Consider the following 19,292-nt stretch of genomic DNA (forward strand, 5'->3'; position numbering starts at 1 on the left):
AGTCCTATACTTTCCTTCAGTTGTTTACAGAGATAGACTTTGGTTCACTTGTGACTCTAGAAAAGATAAAGCAAGTACTATAAAATAAATGAGTGAATGAAAGAATAAGAAATTGGATACATTAAAAAACAAATATTTCTTCATGTTGTTTAACCTTAGAAATAAATCTATGAACCTTAGAAATAAAAACTCATTACTCATAAGTTTACAAAGTTAACTGCTGTCACTGACAATATTTCTGATATTTTTGTATGCTCTAGTTATGGACTGAAGAAGAACAAGAAGGTTTAAGAGTTCATTTGTTTCTTAACTGAAGGTTTCCATATCTTTTGCCTTTTTTGAAATATTTCAGCCTTTTGCATGACATCTGTTGCCAGGTACTTGTTATATGTTCTTGCTTTGTAAAGGTTCTCTGCATTGTTGTTTCTCCCATTTCTTGCTGCATGTGAACTCCCATGTGAACAATAATGACCTGCTTGTTTTCTCATTTCTCAGCCTCAATTTTTCCATCCTCCATATGTATGCCTCCAGCAGACAAGTCACCCTTTAAAACATACCAGGTCCTCCAATGTTCCATGGAATATTATCTCAGTTATGAGGAGTCTAATTCCTCCCAGCCCATCCCAACATGCGTTCTATTCAATCCTATTATAGTTAATCAATGAAATGCATAGTTTGCAGTACTTAACTCCTGATCCTGTAGGGATGACCAGCAAAAACATTTCTTAACCTTTACAGGCAATTATAGCCAACCTCAGTCAAACATATAATATTGTGCAATTTTCCTTTTATTATGCATTGTTTGTGTGACATATGGTGAAAAGAGTTACTGAATATGTGTATATATGTGTATGTATATCTATAGCTATATATATATATATATATATATATATATATATATATATATATATATATATATATATATATATATATATATATATATATACAGGTATGTATTAGTTTGTGGAGTTTTTACATTGCTGAAATTCATATGGTCAGGATCATATGATTGACAATGTAAAAACTGAAAAAACAGCTACAGGAAAGAAACCAATTTGCACAGAGATTTTGGCACTGCGGGGACAGGTGAATGTGCCCTTTTCTCCATTGTAGTGCAATCTTGGAGTTAGTATATATACTTATCAGGGGTTGTGGGGGGTGCAGTAGGGCTTGCTCCCATGGTAATAAGCAGTTTCTTCTTACTAGTAGTTTTTCAGTATTTTATATTGTCAATCATATAGTCCTGACGAGATGAATTTCAATAATTTAAAATTTCAACCAATGAACATAAATCAGTATAAACACGAAGGAAGTGAATTTAGCCAAATCCACTTATGGTTGACATCTGTTTAGTCACCAAAATTTGTTCGACTACATGGGTAGTCAACAGTTGGTAAGATAACACAATTTTCGAGTTTGGGAAAAGTGCCCTGTCCCTGGCATTGTACGATCTCAGAGCTGTATACATAATTAATAGAGGATGCAGTGAGGGCTTGTCCACTTGCAATAAATGATGCTTTATTCTTTTCTTTTTTTTTTACTTTTGTCTTTTGCATGTGCTGAGGTTATTTTGTCTGACGACGACATTCAGTAGACCCATATATATGCAAATAGATAGACAGATAGATAGACAGATAGATAGATAGATAGATAGATAGATAGATAGATAGATAGATAGATAGATAGACAGATAGATAGATAGATAGATTTCCCTAAAATTGATGTGCAGAAACATTAATACACATTACCTTTATTTGTGAATGTCAAAACTAAAAAATATCAAAACTACACTAACTGCAAAAAGTAAACAAGCTTTTGTGAGTGCTAAAATACAAAAAATAAATAATTAAATAGACCCTTTACACACCTTCAGAGATAATTTGTCTGAATAATGGTGCTATTAGAGAAAGAGTGTTCCATATGGTAATGTGTAGGGCTGAGGCTGAAGCAGCGTGAAGGTTATGGTTAGTTTTACCACACAAGTACCTGTGTAATAAAGTTGCTCAGTAAAATGCTAGTAGACCACATATATACATGTGTGTGTGTATATATATATATATATATATATATATATATATATATATATATATACATCATTATATGTCATATAGATAAAAATAGAAAACATAGAACCTAAAAACATTGATCTTTTTAAATTGAAATTCAAATCATTGAAAAAAAAACACAAACATTGTTTTTTGCATGGGAAAGACCCCCCCCACACACACACACACATCCCGCATACCTCTTGCTACTCGTATATACCAATCCAGAGACTGACTACAGTGGAAAGGGACTTATTCTCACTGTACTGCTATTTTATAAGTTTAAATGAAGTATACCAGCTTTTTTTTTCTTTTTGGCTAAAGGACTTTTTATTAAATTAAATACACTCATAGTTTTATATATATATATATATATATATATATATATAGAGAGAGAGAGAGAGAGAGAGAGAGAAAGATAAAAAGAAGAGGAAAATGGCTTAGCAAGAGGACTGTCAGTGATATTAATAAACTGCTCTTCCAGATACCAACTAAGAGAGGTTGTTTACAAGCACTTAGCTGCATGTGGAAAGGGGACGAACTCTCATACAAATCAAATGTCAACTGCTGATGAAAGAAATATATCCTTTTGCAACCTTATACAGTCTTGGGAGTCATTTTCTTGTGAACCTCAAATACACTCACAAAGGCACATGCCTTAAAAAAAGTTTGAAACTGATATTTTGTTCAGCATTTCATACTGTAGGTTTGAAATCTGTTCCTACTTGTTGCAATGCACTGCACTCCAAACTTGAGGTAAAATCTGACATACAGCATGAAGGAGAAGTAACTGAGACCAGTCTAGTAGCTCAAGGTTCCAGGCTTCAAGCCTGTTCTCCAATTATTGCTTTAATGGAATTCTGCCTGCTTTACATGTGTCTACTTATGTTTTCTTTGGATATTCTGGTTTCCTCCCACCCTTCAAAAACACGGGACTGATTACACTAATCTTCTGTCTATACGTTATAGTTATCCTTCCCCACAATAAAATTTCTCCAGCATCTCAGTCAGGTGCCTTTTTTATAAATCAGTCTTAGACTTCAAGCGGTTTCTGCTGGTATCACAGATAGTTTGATTCATAAGAGAACCTCATGCCTGCAGAAGGAGCTTGTGCTTAGGAAGACCCCCTAAACAGAGCTTTTTATAATATTTAGAAAATATTTGTTAAAACTTCAAGGGAATGTGCAGTACTATCTTCAATGATTACTTCAGAATTACAGCTACAGTGGTATGAACAGATTACTTTACTCATATTGTTGCTGACTAATGCAAATACAGCTCTCTTTGTACTGGGAAATTCATGTGAATTGTTAAATATACAGATCAGACTCTGATTATAGCATGAAAGATAATAAGTGGGAGTTTATAATATCAGCAGATTTGCTGAGTTTGCCTGATTCTCTTATCTCCGGCAGTGGTAGTGTTGTCCATGCCTCTCAACCTGTTATAGCAAGAAATCTGAACAAAGCCACAAATAATGGAGGGACAAAGGCCCAAAAATATGAACAACTTTTAAATGTTGCTCTAACAAACTTAGAAAGTTGATAGAATAACAGGTTTTGCATTAGTATGAATTTTCTGAAGGGTATGAAGTCTGAAACTCAAATGTCTGTCATTATTTTATGACTTCAATTTTCAATGATTTGCCATTGATTTCCTAGAAAAACAAACTTTTGTGAAAAATGGACCAAAGAAAATGAGGCAAAATATGGACATTCTATAAAAATCTGTACAGTTGAGAGATATGGTGGTGACCTCTATCTCTCCTAATCCCATTGTTCATCCAGTTACTCCTGTAATATTACTGCTGGCTCCCTGAACCTTTTAGTTCTGCTCAGATGTCTGCTTTTGTTAATTCTACAGCATACTTTATTGCTAGTAATCCTACCAAGGGCCTTCTGACTCATTTTAATATGTGTTTCTCATCTTCAGTAATCCTGTTGGGCCCCATGAATCAGTACTTCCATTTCCTCTCGCGCCAGTTACTCCTGCTGAGACCTTTTGAGTCTAGTAATCCAGTAAGGTGTCTTCTGTCTCCTTAAATTCTGCTGTGTGTCCTCTGACTCCATTAAGGGTGCTCATTTCTCAGATATTGTAAATATAGATGGATGCCTCTGATGCTGAGAATTATCCGGGAACCTTTCCAAATACTTTAAACTTGATTCTTTTAATCCTGCTGTGTCATCATGTTTGACTTTTTGGATACCTACCTGAATCAGTTAAATGTTGCTGAACCCTCTGACTTTGTTATTACTGCTCTTATATCTGTTAATTATGTGTTTAGTAGGATCCCTGACTCAGTAAATCTGTGTTTAGAAAGGTCCCTGCCTCTGTTAATCTGTGTTTCGAAGGGATCTGTCTCTGTTAATCTGTGTTTAGAAGGGGTACTAACAGTGTTAATCTTGTATTTCTTTTAATGGTTTAATATCTCCTTACTTCATTTCTCTATGGTCTGTCATTTGCCTGCATTTCTCCCCTAGCAGTAGGATAAGTGTGTCAGGTTCTCCAGGCTTGTCACTTCTTCCCTGTATTCACAGATTCAGCCTTTGTATTCTTGCTGTATAAAGCCTTGTCATATAGATGTGAAATGGCAGTGATTTATTTATTTACTGGGAGTCTTTATGAAGTTTGATTAAATAACATATATTTCTGTTAAGAAGAGTGAAATGGAATATGTTGAGACATTGATGGATGGAATATGTTGATGAAAATAATATCGTGATCAAGAGCTCTTGGTATATTTTTGGTGGTTGTGTGTGAATGGAATGGGATTTGCATTGGTTTGGTGTACTCTGGTTTACACGGTGATGCCACATAGATCTGCAGTGTGCAGGTTTTGTGGGTACAGCGCTCCACTTGTTACTGAGATGCTCAGAAATGTGTGTAGTTTTTTATTTAGCTAGTTTTAACTGATGTTAAACCAATGGAAATAGTTGTTTTGTGCGGATGTTGAACCCACATCTTGTATCTGTGGGGCTGAAGCACTAACCATTATGCCAATTTTCAATATGATCTTTTGACCTGATTGTAGTAAATTACATAGAAGGGTGCATATTTAAATGAAGTGTCAAAAGCTGTTTTGCTACTGGATTTTGAAGAGAATTCCGATTGTTTATTGGGTTTTAGCTAGTTTCTCCCTTAGACATATATTGTTTCTGCATATTTATGACAACAGTGAATTGTATTGGTGTATGAATAAACTCCTATATTTTTATTGGTTGTTAACCTTATTCTAGAACTGGCACAATATCTAAAAGGAGCTGTTTTTTGATGGTATCTGATTGGATGTTCAGTAAATGTTTAGTAACATGGATTGGTCAATTATATTTTTAAATTTCTATATCAGAAGATGATTTACTAGGTTCCAAAATGATCTAAAGAAGCAGTATTTTGTTGCCACGAAAGCACTAGCCTTTTTATTTTTTACATCAATAAATTTACGTGTGGTGTTTAGCTGTAGTGGTCAGAGCCTGGAATTTTTTCTCTGTTTGTGGGTATATTTGACCTTTGCCTGATCTGCAACTCTTTGGCCTTCATTTATGCTTGCAGATGTATAAGATTACATTTCCAGCTACCACATGCATTTGGACCCTCTTTCATTCATATGCTTGCAGCTTCCCCAGGTAATACTAGGAGTTGTTGTGGAAAATGAAATTATTTGGATAGCAGCCAGGAAAGGCAAACCAGCCTAGCCGCTGTTTTCTTCTCCCTTAATGGTTCTCCAGCAAATGGACTTCTAAAACAGCCCTAGAAAGTAAGAGCACAGAAATATTACCCCGTACATATAGGCTGATGTCTGAATGTGGGGCTCAGACTTCATTAGTTCTACTTAGGGCACCAGTATTATAAAGCTGACTCTACTGAGAATCTAAATTTCAAACTGTAGCACAGGATTTCTGTTCTGCATTAAAATAAAGGCATTGCATTTCTGGGGAATGCTTCAAAGTTTTAGTCTAAACTACACCTGCTGATACACTGCATACATAGTTTGAGAAAAAACTCATTTAATATCAGCTTTAAGTGTGTAAGTCCCATTCCGTATTACTGCAGTCAGTAGTGTAGTTTCCTTTTCCAATGGTTATGGCTAAATATATTGATAGTTGGCTGTTGCATGCAGAAAGGTCTTCTATCCTTAAGATTAAACAGCAGGTACAGCATAATCCAAGCATTATAAAAATAGATACAAGTGTTTCATAGTATTCAGCAGTGGAAGGATGGACCTGGTCCAACTTTAGAGGCTGTCATACCCTCTTTTATAGCAGACATAGAATATATCCACTTACCATGCAAATGAAAGGTATAAGGAAATTTTTCTCATCTTAGGTGTGTAGACAAGGTCAACTAGTGTATATGATGATTTGACATTTGCCAAGTCCTTCACGCTGGAATTCAGCATCTGCATAAAAAGTTAAGAAAAGTATATAAGCAAAAGTAAACTAGCATATTTTGCACTGTAGCCTGAGTCGATGCCTTTCAAATCAAGCTAATTAAACATAAATTCTTTTTGCTTAAGAGTCTATCTCAAAATTACATATAAACAGTGATAACATGGAATATGGCTGTAAGAATAATTAAGGAGTCACAATTTTTTAGACCACTTGTATATGTATATTGTGTAAGTGCATCAAACCTTAATTTCCTCGGTATGCAAGTTGCACAACTAAAAGGGGTGCAAGCACAATTTCTAAATGCAGGCTGTATCAATGTTTCTGAAATGGAGACCAGCAAGTGTGTGTGTGTGTGTGTGTGTGTGTGTGTGTGTGTGTGTGTGTGTGTGTGTGTGTGTGTGTGTGTGTGTGTGTGTGTGGATTTGGGGGGCCCACTGACCAGGGGGCTGCCACAAAACGTACATTTCTTGTTTAAGAATACGTTTACATTTCTTCTTTAAGAATGCACTCTGCATACATTACATTTCTTCTTTAAGAATGCACTCTGCATACATTACATTTCTTCTTTAAGGACACATGCAAAGTACATCCTTAGTAGTGTCTGTATGTGCAGCTGATGCAAGCACATTTGAACAGTTATGGATTATGAAGAGTTGCTGTTCCATTTGGAAGAGAGAAGTGAGGATTTTGTGCGGTGAACACAGAACAGGTTAGAGAGATGTGTGGGTATGTGGTTTTTTGTGTGTGTGTGTGTGTGTGTGTGTGTGTGTGTGTGTGTATGTGTGTGTGTGTGTGTGAAATGCCCCGGATAGGGATGGTAGGTTGGTTAACTTATTCAGGCTCAAACTCTGTACCCTGATTACAGAATACTAGAGCTTGAATCCTCTACACCAACCACTAAACTGTCATCAACAGGTATATTTTCAAGGACTGTTGAGTTTCAGTGCATTTTCAAGGAATGTTGAGGTTCAAGGTAAGCAATGTTTACTGTTACTCATGCTCATGTTTTCAATGTGTAACTGTTTTGTTTAGCAAATGGCCATCATCAGTGTTTGCACTATCAAATTTGAAGCCAGTGTTAGTACCACAACAGACAGAGTATTTGCCTTTGATGCAGAAGGCTGTGGATTATTTTCTCGCACCATGTAGATGGAGTGCTGATACTGCATGCCATTCAAGGGTGGGAGGTTGCTGCACTCCTGAGTGTGTCTTTCTTTGGACGAGATGCCTAATAATTATGAACCTGTTGCCATTTTGATACCCATTCCCCATTGCAATATTACCAGCTTGCCATTGTTTTAAATGTAACATAGGCAATTTATTCTTCAAAGGCAGCAGGCACTGAATTTCTACATGAAACACTGAAATTTGAAGTTGTTTGCCAGCAGCAAAGTCTTCATTAATTATAGATCTCTTTAATATGGAATTATTCAGATGGATTTTACTTCTGCAGAGATTGTTTATATTGACTGATATTGTTGGATTGTAAATACAGATGTTTATGAGGCCTTTTGTGGTTGAAATATTCTGTAATGAGTAGTTTTTTTCATTATTGGTTCACATGTTTTGTTTCACTGCTAACTGGAAGAACATAGGTTCCAATGCTGTTTCAATGAATGTGAGTTCAAAGGCAGAGAAGTTTATTTTTCATGCTAAGTTTGTTTTCATTGAGAGACTGTAGTGGTTTGTTTAGCAAACAGTTATCAGTGTTTGTGCTAGAAAATTTTGAAATGAAAGTTTTAAATATCTCTAATCATAGAAGTAAAGAAGAAAACAGTACACATGCTGACAGGTTTAAACTGTGTTTATGGTAACTGGTGAAAAATAGTCAAGCAATGGGACACTGCAATAGCTGGGGGGGTGCAGGAGGTGGGCTGATCCATTTCCTTGCCTACGGCCCCATTTGACCATGATCCATCTCTCTCTCTCTCTCTCTCTCTCTCTATATATATATATATATATATATATATATATATATATATATATATATATATATATATATATATATATATACATATATATATGGGTCTACTTGATATGGCCGAAATTTCATAATGTCAACTTTCATATGGCTGAGACCATATGATCGACATTTGAAATCTCGACCATTCAAGTAAACCACAAAACGCATCCTCCGTGGGGGGGGGGGGTTTCACACCCCACATCCCCCATAACTTTAATATACCAACTCCGAGATCACACTACTGTAGCGTGATGCCGGTTCCCCATGGTCGATATTTCAAATGTCGATCATATGGTCCCGGCCAGATGAATGTCGACATTTTGAAATGTCGATCATTAGAACGGGACCCATACATATATATATATATATATATATATATATATATATATATATATATATATATATATATATATATATATGTGTGTGTGTGTGTGTGTGTGTGTGTGTGTGTTTGTGTGTGTGTATATATATATATATATATATATATATATATATATATATATATATATATATATATATATATGTATATACACACACACATATATATATATCTCTGGCTGGATCTACTTCAGTAGATCGAATGTCCAGATAAATGAAATGTTTAGAATAATGAAACTGCACCATATCTAAACTTTTAAGAATGAAGTACCCAATGCGCATGTCCGAGAACACTTGGACTTTTTGAATGGAGATTGCGGAGCAAAGAGAACAACAGATGCTTCATTTAAACACTTGATTAAAATTAAAATATACTGTTTTCAACATTTCCGAATGAGATCGCACTGCAGTGAGGATCGAACATTTACACTTTTCTCCACTGTAGTGCAATCTCGGGATTGGTATATATAATTATTGGGTGGTGTGGGGTGTGGAGGGTGCAGAGGGCTCGCACACCTGCACAAACTTTGAAAACAGTATATAGATATATCAGGGATTGACTTTTACTTGCCTATATGCTGTTTAATGACTCTTCTTCAGTCTTTATTGAATTTAGAAGTATATATAATCCAAAGACATATAAAAATCAAAAATTAAAATTCTGTTTAGAGTTACATAATAAGAATATTTCACACATAGGATTGTACAATTATGGAATACACTACATGAATATATCAGAGGTGCAAATAGTCTTGTAAAATTTAAAAAGTCTTTGAATGTTTGGGCTGGAGCTATGGTTTTTGATCCAGCAATTACAGAGAGTGTTCCTTGAAAGCCACAAGGCTGAATGTTTTATCTAACTTATGAATATATGAACTTATCTAACTATATATATATATATATATATATATATATATATATATATATATATATATATATATATATATATATATAAATGGGTCTACCTGACAACGTCGACAAGCCACAACACCGACAACCAGTTTACCAGAAGATCGATTGAGAAGAGAGAAGACCCGATGCTGAGAACACCGACGCTGAGAACACCGACATGGGAAAAGCTGTGTAAGTATCTGGTAGTGACGTTAGGGTCGCAGTAAGGTAAGTGTGCGATATGTGATTGTTTGGGGGTTAAGTTAGGGTTAGAGTTGAGTTAGTTAGGTAAGTGTCTTGGTAGTGATAGTGTAGGTAGGTGGTTAAGTGAGGGTTAGGTTAGGTGGGTTAGGTAAGTGTGCGGTAGTGATAGTGTCTTTGGGTTAGGGTTCTTAAGTGAGTTAGGGTTAGGAGGCGTGAGTTAGGTAAGTGGTGATAGTCTTTTGGGTTAGGGGTTAGTTAGGGTGAGTAGGTTAGGGTGTGTGATAGTGTCCGGACCTTAGGGTTAGGGTTTGGGTTAAGGTTGTAGATAGTTGTGTATGTGAGGTTTAGTGTGGGTTTGTAAGGATTTTGGTGTTGTGTTGTTGTGTTGTGTGTGCTTTTTGGACAGGGGATTTGTTTTGATGTGCTGTCGGTAAAATGGTTGTCGATGTTGTGGCTTTTCGATCTTGTGGACTGTCGGTTATGTGGTGTCGGTAAACTGGTTGTCGGTGTTGTGGCTTGTCGACGTTGTCAGGTAGACCCATATAAATACATACACATGCATATTGTTAGATATACATTTTAAAAAGGCAGTTATTATATAAGCTTTTTGCTAGCCCAATAAATAAAGTGGAAACTATATCATGTAATCTTAACAAATGGGCTATCACTGCAGTCCAACCTTAGACTTAGCATAAATAGCACAGACAACTGAGGCTTTCTGCAAAAACAGTACCATGCATACACATACATGTACCCATACACTTAGACATGCAAAGCCTGGGAAATGGTACTTCCTTAACATCTTAAACATGAGTCCAGGTACATAAACCCTCAATTCTCCAACTAAATTTTCTTCTTTCGGCTTTTCCCAGTTAGGGGTCACCACAGCAGATCACCTGTCTGCTCATGATTGGCAGTGGAGTTTTATGGTGTTGAGCTGCCAGCCCAGTGCCCAACCTTCCACAGCAGGCACACACATGCACGCACTCATGCCTAGGGCAAATTTAGAGTGTCCAATCCACCTACAGCGTGTCTTTGGGATGTGGGAGGAAACCGGAGCACCCGGAAGAAACCCATGTGACCACAGGGAGGACATGCAGACTCCACACAGAAGGCACCCCAGCCGAGAATCAAACCAGAGAACTTCTTACTGTGAGGCAGCAATGCTAACCGCTGCACCATCGTGAAAACTGAGGCATCATGTCTGGCTATAAACTGCTGCTTTAGTACTTTACTGCTGTCTGCCCAACTCTTTGACTAAAGCCTATCTGTAAGTTAATCTGGGAGAAATAAAAAGAAATGCTTTGTTACTGGAAAAGTATTTTGTTACCACATATAGTATTTTAGGAGGTTGCACTTTCTGATAAATAGGTAGGATGAGTCATTAGGGTTGTGAATGCTAAGGTTTTATTTCTTACATTCGATGTTTTTCACAGTTTTACATCAGTTTTCCAATTTTTGTACTAAAACATTAACTCCACATATGTGGAGGCCCTTAACATTAACCTGCCCAAGCAATAAGGACCTTCGAAGCTGAAACACAAACAAACACCAGTCATAACCAAAGTGACACATATCTCACAACACCAGTATGCCACCCAACAACAGCCCCTAAGGCAAGACAATGGACCCAACACTTTAGTCATAGGTGACTCTATAGTCAGGCACGCTGATGTCCCACTCACCAGGCTGAACAAGGAGAAAATTAGTCAGCTACCTGTCATGTGTCAGGATCCGCCACATAATGCATGCACTCAAGTCACTCCACAACAAATACAAATACGACTCTGTCATTGTCCATGCTGGAGTGAATGACTTGAGACATACCTCCCTGGACTACATGAAAAGAGACATGGAAGAGCTCTTGGATCATGTGGCCCAGGCAGGTATGACCCTAGCCCTGAGTAGCATCCTGCCTTTGCCCACAATGATATCACAGTATAAGGACAAAATGATTGACTTCAACAATTGGCTAAGCTTCTGGTGTCATTCAAAGGGGATCCACTATCTGTCTGCCTGGGAAGACATGATCGACAAACCACGATGCTTTGCCAGAGATGGTCTGCACCTGTCACCCCTGGGATTCAGGTTACTGGCTAAAGCTCCTGCCACCCCTATAGTGCCTTTTTTAGGCAAGGTTCAAAGGATAAAACCACCACCATAACATATACAAGCATGCAAAACCTGAAGGTAATGCCACTCAATGCTAGAAGTCTAAACCTCAAAATGCACTCTCTTGAGGCACTCCTAAAAATGGAGAACATCGATATCTGTGCAGTAATTGAGACCTGATTCAAGGCTCCAGAGAGCACTCCTGCAATACCAGGCTACAACTCTTACCACAATTTTTGGCCACAAAACCAAGACCAAAACACTAAAGGTGAAGGAGTGTCCATATTCAGCAAGGATATTCACACCTCCAGGCTAGTTGCCCAACACAATGCATCTGAAATTCTCCAGGTGCAACTAACACTAGGTAAGACAGCAATCCAAATTGTAGCTTGCTACAGATCCCCCACCATGCCCCAAGATTCTCTCTACACCTTTCTAAACATACTGCAGAATATTAAGATACAACCAAACACCCTAATACTGGGTGATTTCAACTACCCTGCCATTAACTGGGAAAAGTACTCGGGTACCAACTCCTTTTCCCAGCGGTTCTTGGAATTCATAAATTCCAACGCCCTGGATCAACTAATCCATTGTCCCACCAGGGGCTCCAATATCTTAGACCTGGTCATTACCAACATGCGAGATAGATGCTCCACAGGTGGTCACCCCCACATTGGTCAGGTCTAACCATAAGCAAATCACCCCTCACATCCACATCCCACCCCCACGCCCCAGTAAGGAAACCTCCTTAAAAAAACTTCTCCAAAGCAAACTTCATGCTACTGAAGTCAGAAGTGACAAACTTCATGACACCCATGCAGATGGGATCTGAAAGTTCAACTGCAGAATCCTACACTAAGGCACTGTACGAGCACATCCACTCATGCATGAATCGTGCCATCCCAAATAGAACCAAGATGCTCTTATCCAAAAAAAAGAAGACAATCTGGTGGTCTCCTGCTATAAACAAACCATACAACAGTAGGAAGAAACTGTTGCAGAAAAGAGGAAAATCCCAGGATGCAAAAACCTCCCTCACCAGCTTCAGTAAGAAGCTGAGATCCCTCATAAAATCCTCAAAAGCTAGTTACGAAAATAAAATTGCCAAAGATTCCAAAGACAACCACAAGGCATTCTATAGTTATGTCAAGAATCTAAATGGCAATGCTCAGATCTGCTCTGAACTACAACAGAATGGCATTAAATATACTGATCCCAAGGATATTGTCAATATCCTGGCAGTTCGATTTAGTGCCAACTTCACCCCCCTCTCACCTCCTAAAGGGCCCATCTCAATACCAAAAGATTGCCAAATTCCTGTAATCATGGCCACACAGGTAGAAACTGCACTCTCCAAAGCTAAGAATACAGCATCCATGGGACCAGATTACATCCCAGGCTGTGTACTACATGAACTACAAAATGAACTGGCACCTCACCTAAGTGTCATGTTAATCATAGCCTCACCTCAGGCTTCATGCCCACTGAGTGGCGCACAGCTACAGTTATCCTCCTCCACAAGGGGGGGGATCCGTCTTGGATCCCGGGAACTACCGTCCCATCAGTCTGACAAGCCTGATCTGCAAGGGCATGGAATGCATTATCATGGAACTTATAAACAAAGACACTGGCAACCTTCAAACACTGGACCCCGCCCGGTTTTGGTTTGTGAAGGGCCGATCTTGTCTCCTAAATCTGATTGACTTCTTCGAATCAGTCTCCAGAGCTGTGGATGAGGGTAAGGCAGTCCACACAGCCTATGTGGACCTCGCCAAGGCCTTTGACACCTCCCCCCACTCTGGAATCATAGATAAACTTACTAGGCTGGGCATAAATCCCTATGTCACTCAATGGGTTGCCAACTGGCTTACTGACAGAACCCAGACTGTAAAAGTAGCCGACTCCAAATCCAGCTCCAGACAAGTGACAAGTGGAGTACCTCAGGGTTCAGTCCTGGGCCCACTCTTGTTTGGCATCTACTTCTCTGAAGTATAGACCAACACTAAGGGACTCTGGCTAACAAAGTTCGCAGATGACTGCAAACTGGGAGCCATTATTGAATCCCCAAATGATGTGGATATTCTACAAAAGGACCTTACAGAAACAGATGCCTGGTGCCAGAGCCATGGGCTCAAGCTTAATGCCAAGAAATGTATAGTTATCTCCTTTGGAAAAAAAACATGTACCCATGAATTACCACATAGGTGGCAGTACACTAAACATCAAAAGTGTGATGAGAGACTTAGGGACACAGGTGGACAGTGGTTTCAGTTTTGATAACCACATTGCCACAACAGTCAGGAAATCCTTCTATGTGGCACACCTCATCATTAAGGGCTTTTCATCCAGAAAAAAGGAGGTCATTGTCCCACTGTACTCATCCCTCATTAGACCCATTATAGAGTATAATGCCCCATTTGGTATGTACCTCACAAGACATCTGTAACAGCTGGAAAGGCCACAGAAATACCTCACTAAAAGAATCACAGGCCTAAAGCAGATGCCATATGCTGACAATCTAAAAAACTCCAGCTATATTCTGTGGCATATCGTCTACTCAGAGGCGATCTCTGCTTAACATACAAGGTCATGTCAAACCCTGAGCTGTTGGACATGCTCCACTTAAAAAAATCCCAATCCCTCAGAGCCACACGCTCCATGGATCTTAACCTTGTCATCACAATGAACAAAACATGCTGGGGGGATAGGTTCCTGACCCAGAGACTCCCCATACTCTGGAATAGACTGCCCATACATGTCAAGCAAAGCGCCTCCTTGGCCCTCTTAAAAAGGAACCTTGATGATTGGACGAGAGATAGGAAATTCACCCTGGGGATCATGTCAGTCACCCTGCTAGACAGGGGTCCAGAGAAGTAAATATTGTGGGAAGAAATATCCAAGGAATTGTTATAGCTAGGCTTGTATAGGCCCTAGGGCCGATAGCCTAGTACCAACCTATGAACCTATCCTTCGTTAGGTCTCAGTGGTGTGAGGTACAGGGCATTCAGCCTTGTACTTCACATCATGTAGCGCTTCTGTCTAGGGACCCTGCAGCTAAAAAAGCCATTGGTCACACTTCTCACACTAACTTGCTCAGAACAGCATTTGTAATAGGGGAAGTCTTTTTAAATATGAAGGTCACAATAATGCATTCTAGGCACTGAATGATAGGAGGCAATAGGGTTTTTATTCCATTCTCACACAATTCAAGCAACATTTCTAGGAGTTCCATGAGGTACACAATGATTTTGGCTATGCACTACATATGACTTCTTGCACAAAATTATGTGCAATGTAAGGTAGAAGGTGTGCTGCTTTTTTGACACTATATGAGATAGGTGGTATAAAATAGAATGCATTCAGCCATTTGAGCCCTACCACCTAAACTATATATGTAATTCTTGGGTGAAATTTGAGACATTACATTCATTTCCAGAACTGCAGTACATAAAATTGGCATGATAAGAGAGGCAGAATCTACTTCTTATTTTAATTATTTATTTTATTAATAATTTGCTGGCTAATGTACTGGTCCATGACAGACCAACATCAGACACAGCCTGGAAACAATGTACAAGGCTACAACATCAACAGTATAAAAAAATAACAGCAGATACAAAAAAAACAAATAATACAGTTTGGATTGGAATCAGTCATGCATAACAACAAAATATATCAGCATTTACAATCTTGAAACTAGAGTGGTATATGCTTAAAAACAGACTGCACACAAAAATATTGATCATTCATATGTTTAAAAATTTGCTAGCTGAGTTGGATTAGCTGATATTTAGGACATGAAAGTGTAAGTAAACAATAAGTGGGTGAGGAGTAAAGCAAATTTAAATTACTCTAGAGGATTCAAACCAGTGACACTTTACCTTCTTTTGTTTGAAAGCATTAGCAACAAAACAAAAGTCATATATCTGTATTGTCTTCTCAGACATGATGGGAGGGAGCACCAGGTTCTGGTGCGAATTATGGAGAAGGTGTCATTAATTAAAATAACTTTGTTATGTAATCTTCTGAGAACTAAGGTGCCACTGGCTTGAGACTTAAGCTGGGAAAGTAAAGTACGAAGGAGTAACTTAAGTCATTTTGGTGGCATAACTGCGATGGTGGTGTGCTGCGGTAGCACTGTCGCCTCATAGCAAGATGTTGTCCCGTTCGATTCTCAGCTAGAGCATCTTTTGTGTGGAGGCATAGGTGAATGGGGCGTGCCTTCATTGAAGGTTGTGCATCAGGGCTGGTAACCCGATACGTAAAAATCCACTACCAATCATTAGCGGACTGGAGTTCCGCTGTGGCGACCCCTAACCAGGAAAAGCCAAAAGATACAAACAAACAGGGATGAGGCCCTAAATATGATTCAATCAACCCTGGTTTGTTTAGCAGCCTGACTGCTATATGAGCCAACACTTTAAAAAACAAACAATATGATAAGCAGCAGTCTTAGGGAATTGTGTCACCACAGAGTCATAGCCATCTACCTTGCAATATTGTGTTATAAACCTATTCTAGCCATATCATCAGCACATCAAAAGTGGGATACATTTCTCACCAACTTTAAAGTGATGGAGGTAATTGTATTGTGGCATGAGAAATGAGAAAAAGAGATAATTTGATAACTGTAAGGGCAGCACTACAGTCTACTATAAAGTAAACAGCTGAAACACAATGACAGCAAATAGCGGAAAATGGGACAGAGGAGAAACAACAAGAAATGAAGTAGTCAGCACTCACAACTGGGGAAATTACTTGGGAATGACATAATATACTTATAAAGATTATCTGACATTATTATTGGCTGATACAAGATGGGGGTGGAGCTGAGGATAAATAAAGGAAATGAAGTACAGGAGGAAGGGATGGGTTAGGGTAGAGGAGCAAAGCAAAGGTGAGCATAGTGAGCTGAAACAGAGCAAAACTACCTCAGCCAGATGCCCAACTGAAAATAATCTGTTAGAGCCAAGTCACTGCCCACATTGTGCTGATTTGCAAAGCAGTCCTGAAACATGTAATTTGTGTTGTTTATGGCTCTAATACTAGTTACAAATGGGTAAAGAACAACAGCTTACAAAAGAGGGCAAAACTATGTTACTGTCATAGCAGCGATAACATGCAGTGTCATTAATTGTAAAATAGTGCAGTGTTAGGTAAAATTATTAAGGACAGGGCTAATGTCTGCAAGGCCTCCTTCCTGCAGCTATCACAAGTAGCACAGTTAGCAGAATTTCACTAAATTTAATAGCCATGTATTAATACACCTATCAGGGGGTTACATAATTGGAAATACTCAAAAAAACTACTGCACATAGAAGTGGGAAGTTTCCTTAATGGAGATGCAGTGAAATAGAGTCCTAAAGAGATAAAGCTACTAGTATTAATTACTGTTGTTCCCTCTCCAAGAACCATGTCTAAATTCAAGGATAAAATAATTGGCTATAGTAATTGGTTTGTTAACTGGTGTCATTCTAGGGTGGACAGGTGTGCCTGTGCAGATTTAGAAAGTTAACAGAGTCTTGTGCGTTGCCTGGGATGGCCTACACTCTTGGCTCATGTTTTCCCATATTTACTAGAACCTTTGTCTCCCCCCTTGTACCTTTTAGGTAGTGCTAAATTCATGAGTATAGCCATATTGCAAATTCCAATTTAAAGAGCACCAGGGTTGCTCTGTTCAGTGCTAAAAACGTAAACAAAAAATGTCAGAGCTTCAGACTTACCTCACTTTAAATGCATCCATATTTATATAATTACTGATACTTGGTTTCAGAACAATAATCACGTTCCCTCCTTACCAGGATATTGTACCTAACGTACTCAATTCCACTGGAAACTGTAGTAGCATATTTATATTTATACAGCACCTCATTGTCACTTGGCAGATATTGCATTATACAAACCTAGAATTATTAGAGATCCTATTGTATCACAGGAAAGCTGCCTTCCAGATCATTGGCAAATATAAGTTCCCTTCCATGTTTTCAGCAAACCATACTGATTACCTAAATTAAGCCACTAAGCTACCCACAAAGCCTAATGACATTCTTAATGGATACTTTAATTCTCCCTTCATCAAATGGTCAACTTGTACAGCCTCCAGTAAATATGCCCAGAGATTCTTTGACTTTGTGTCTGGCAAGTCCACACTGCAGACTCTCCCTGCCTTTAACAGGGGTGTTAACCACCATGATCTTGTCCTTGCGAGCTGTTTCCTCTCTTGTTCCTCCTGCCTTGTCTCTACCTCACTGGTAAAATCTGATCACCTAGCTATAATCTTCTCAAATATTTTATTAAAAATGTAACAATTAGATAACAAAATATAGCATTTAAGATATATATAGAAATTAGATAATTAAACAAACAAACTAATGAAAAAAGAATATCAAAACACAATAAAAGCAACTATTTACAGAGCTGTCTAGTTAATATCAAAAACTCTAAACATTCGTGAAACAATCTTTCTTACTGACAGATCGGTACCCATTCTTTAAATTTCATCCAGGCATTGTAAGAAGTTGTAATTCTGGTTGTTCTCATCTTGACTGTAAGAAGTTCTAAATGACAGACATCGGCTGCAATATTTATAAATTCTTTCAAAGTTGGAGTCAATTTGTTTTTTCCAGTTCTTGGTGATTACTTTTCTTGCTATTGTTAAAATACTCCATAAAAGTTAGTAGTTTATTTTTTGACACAAGTAGGTATTGTTGTGCTAAATAAAATTAATGATTTAGTTAAAGTAAACTGAGCAGTAAATAAAGCCTGTAAAAAAACATTAATATTATCCCAGAATAATTTTAACTTTACAATCAAAAAACATGTGTTGCCAATCTGCTTTAATATTCAACTTGCATATCCAACATCCTACAATAGAATAACCTCCATTGTAATGAGTAAGTAGTTTGCTTTGAAGATGATAGTATAGATTTTTATCTTCTTCACTTGGATAATAACTGTTTATGGATTTGAAATAATCCCAATAACTTTCATTGTAATGTTTTGTAGTATTTTTAACCACTTTATACATTCTGGATAGAAGCTCTTTCTCCAGTATCTTCTGATGCATCAAAATAATTAAAAGATCAATGAACTTAGAAACAGTATTTTTTACTGATAATTGCATTAACTTCATTTTATTTTCTACTGAATATCTAGTTTTGGATATTTAACTACATTTCCTTACTTAAATTAAATTTTGTCATTATAATAGCTGTTTTAGGTTCATAGGTGTGTACAAGGCTAATGGCCCTGGAGACTTTACAAGCCTAGCCCATAGGATTACCCTGGCATCGTGCCACCCAACCTTAG

At 37.9% G+C, this 19,292-nt stretch overlaps 1 protein-coding gene across 1 annotated transcript in view; it reads right to left on the reverse strand.

The window, feature by feature from the left end:
• The window catches only part of LOC122805337 (solute carrier family 22 member 6-A-like), a gene marked incomplete at its 3' end in the record, with an annotated part of 180,832 nt that overhangs the window by 62,514 nt on the left and 99,026 nt on the right, over positions 1-19,292 (reverse strand). The window contains exon 6 of the mRNA XM_044075424.1: positions 6,329-6,441. Within this exon, the coding sequence (XP_043931359.1) occupies positions 6,329-6,441 (113 nt within the window). The remainder of the gene's footprint in view (positions 1-6,328; positions 6,442-19,292) is intronic.

This window comes from Protopterus annectens, chromosome 6.part1, assembly GCF_019279795.1.
Source record: "Protopterus annectens isolate FY-2018-M chromosome 6.part1, PAN1.0, whole genome shotgun sequence".
In the NCBI taxonomy this organism is placed as follows: domain Eukaryota; kingdom Metazoa; phylum Chordata; order Ceratodontiformes; family Protopteridae; genus Protopterus; species Protopterus annectens.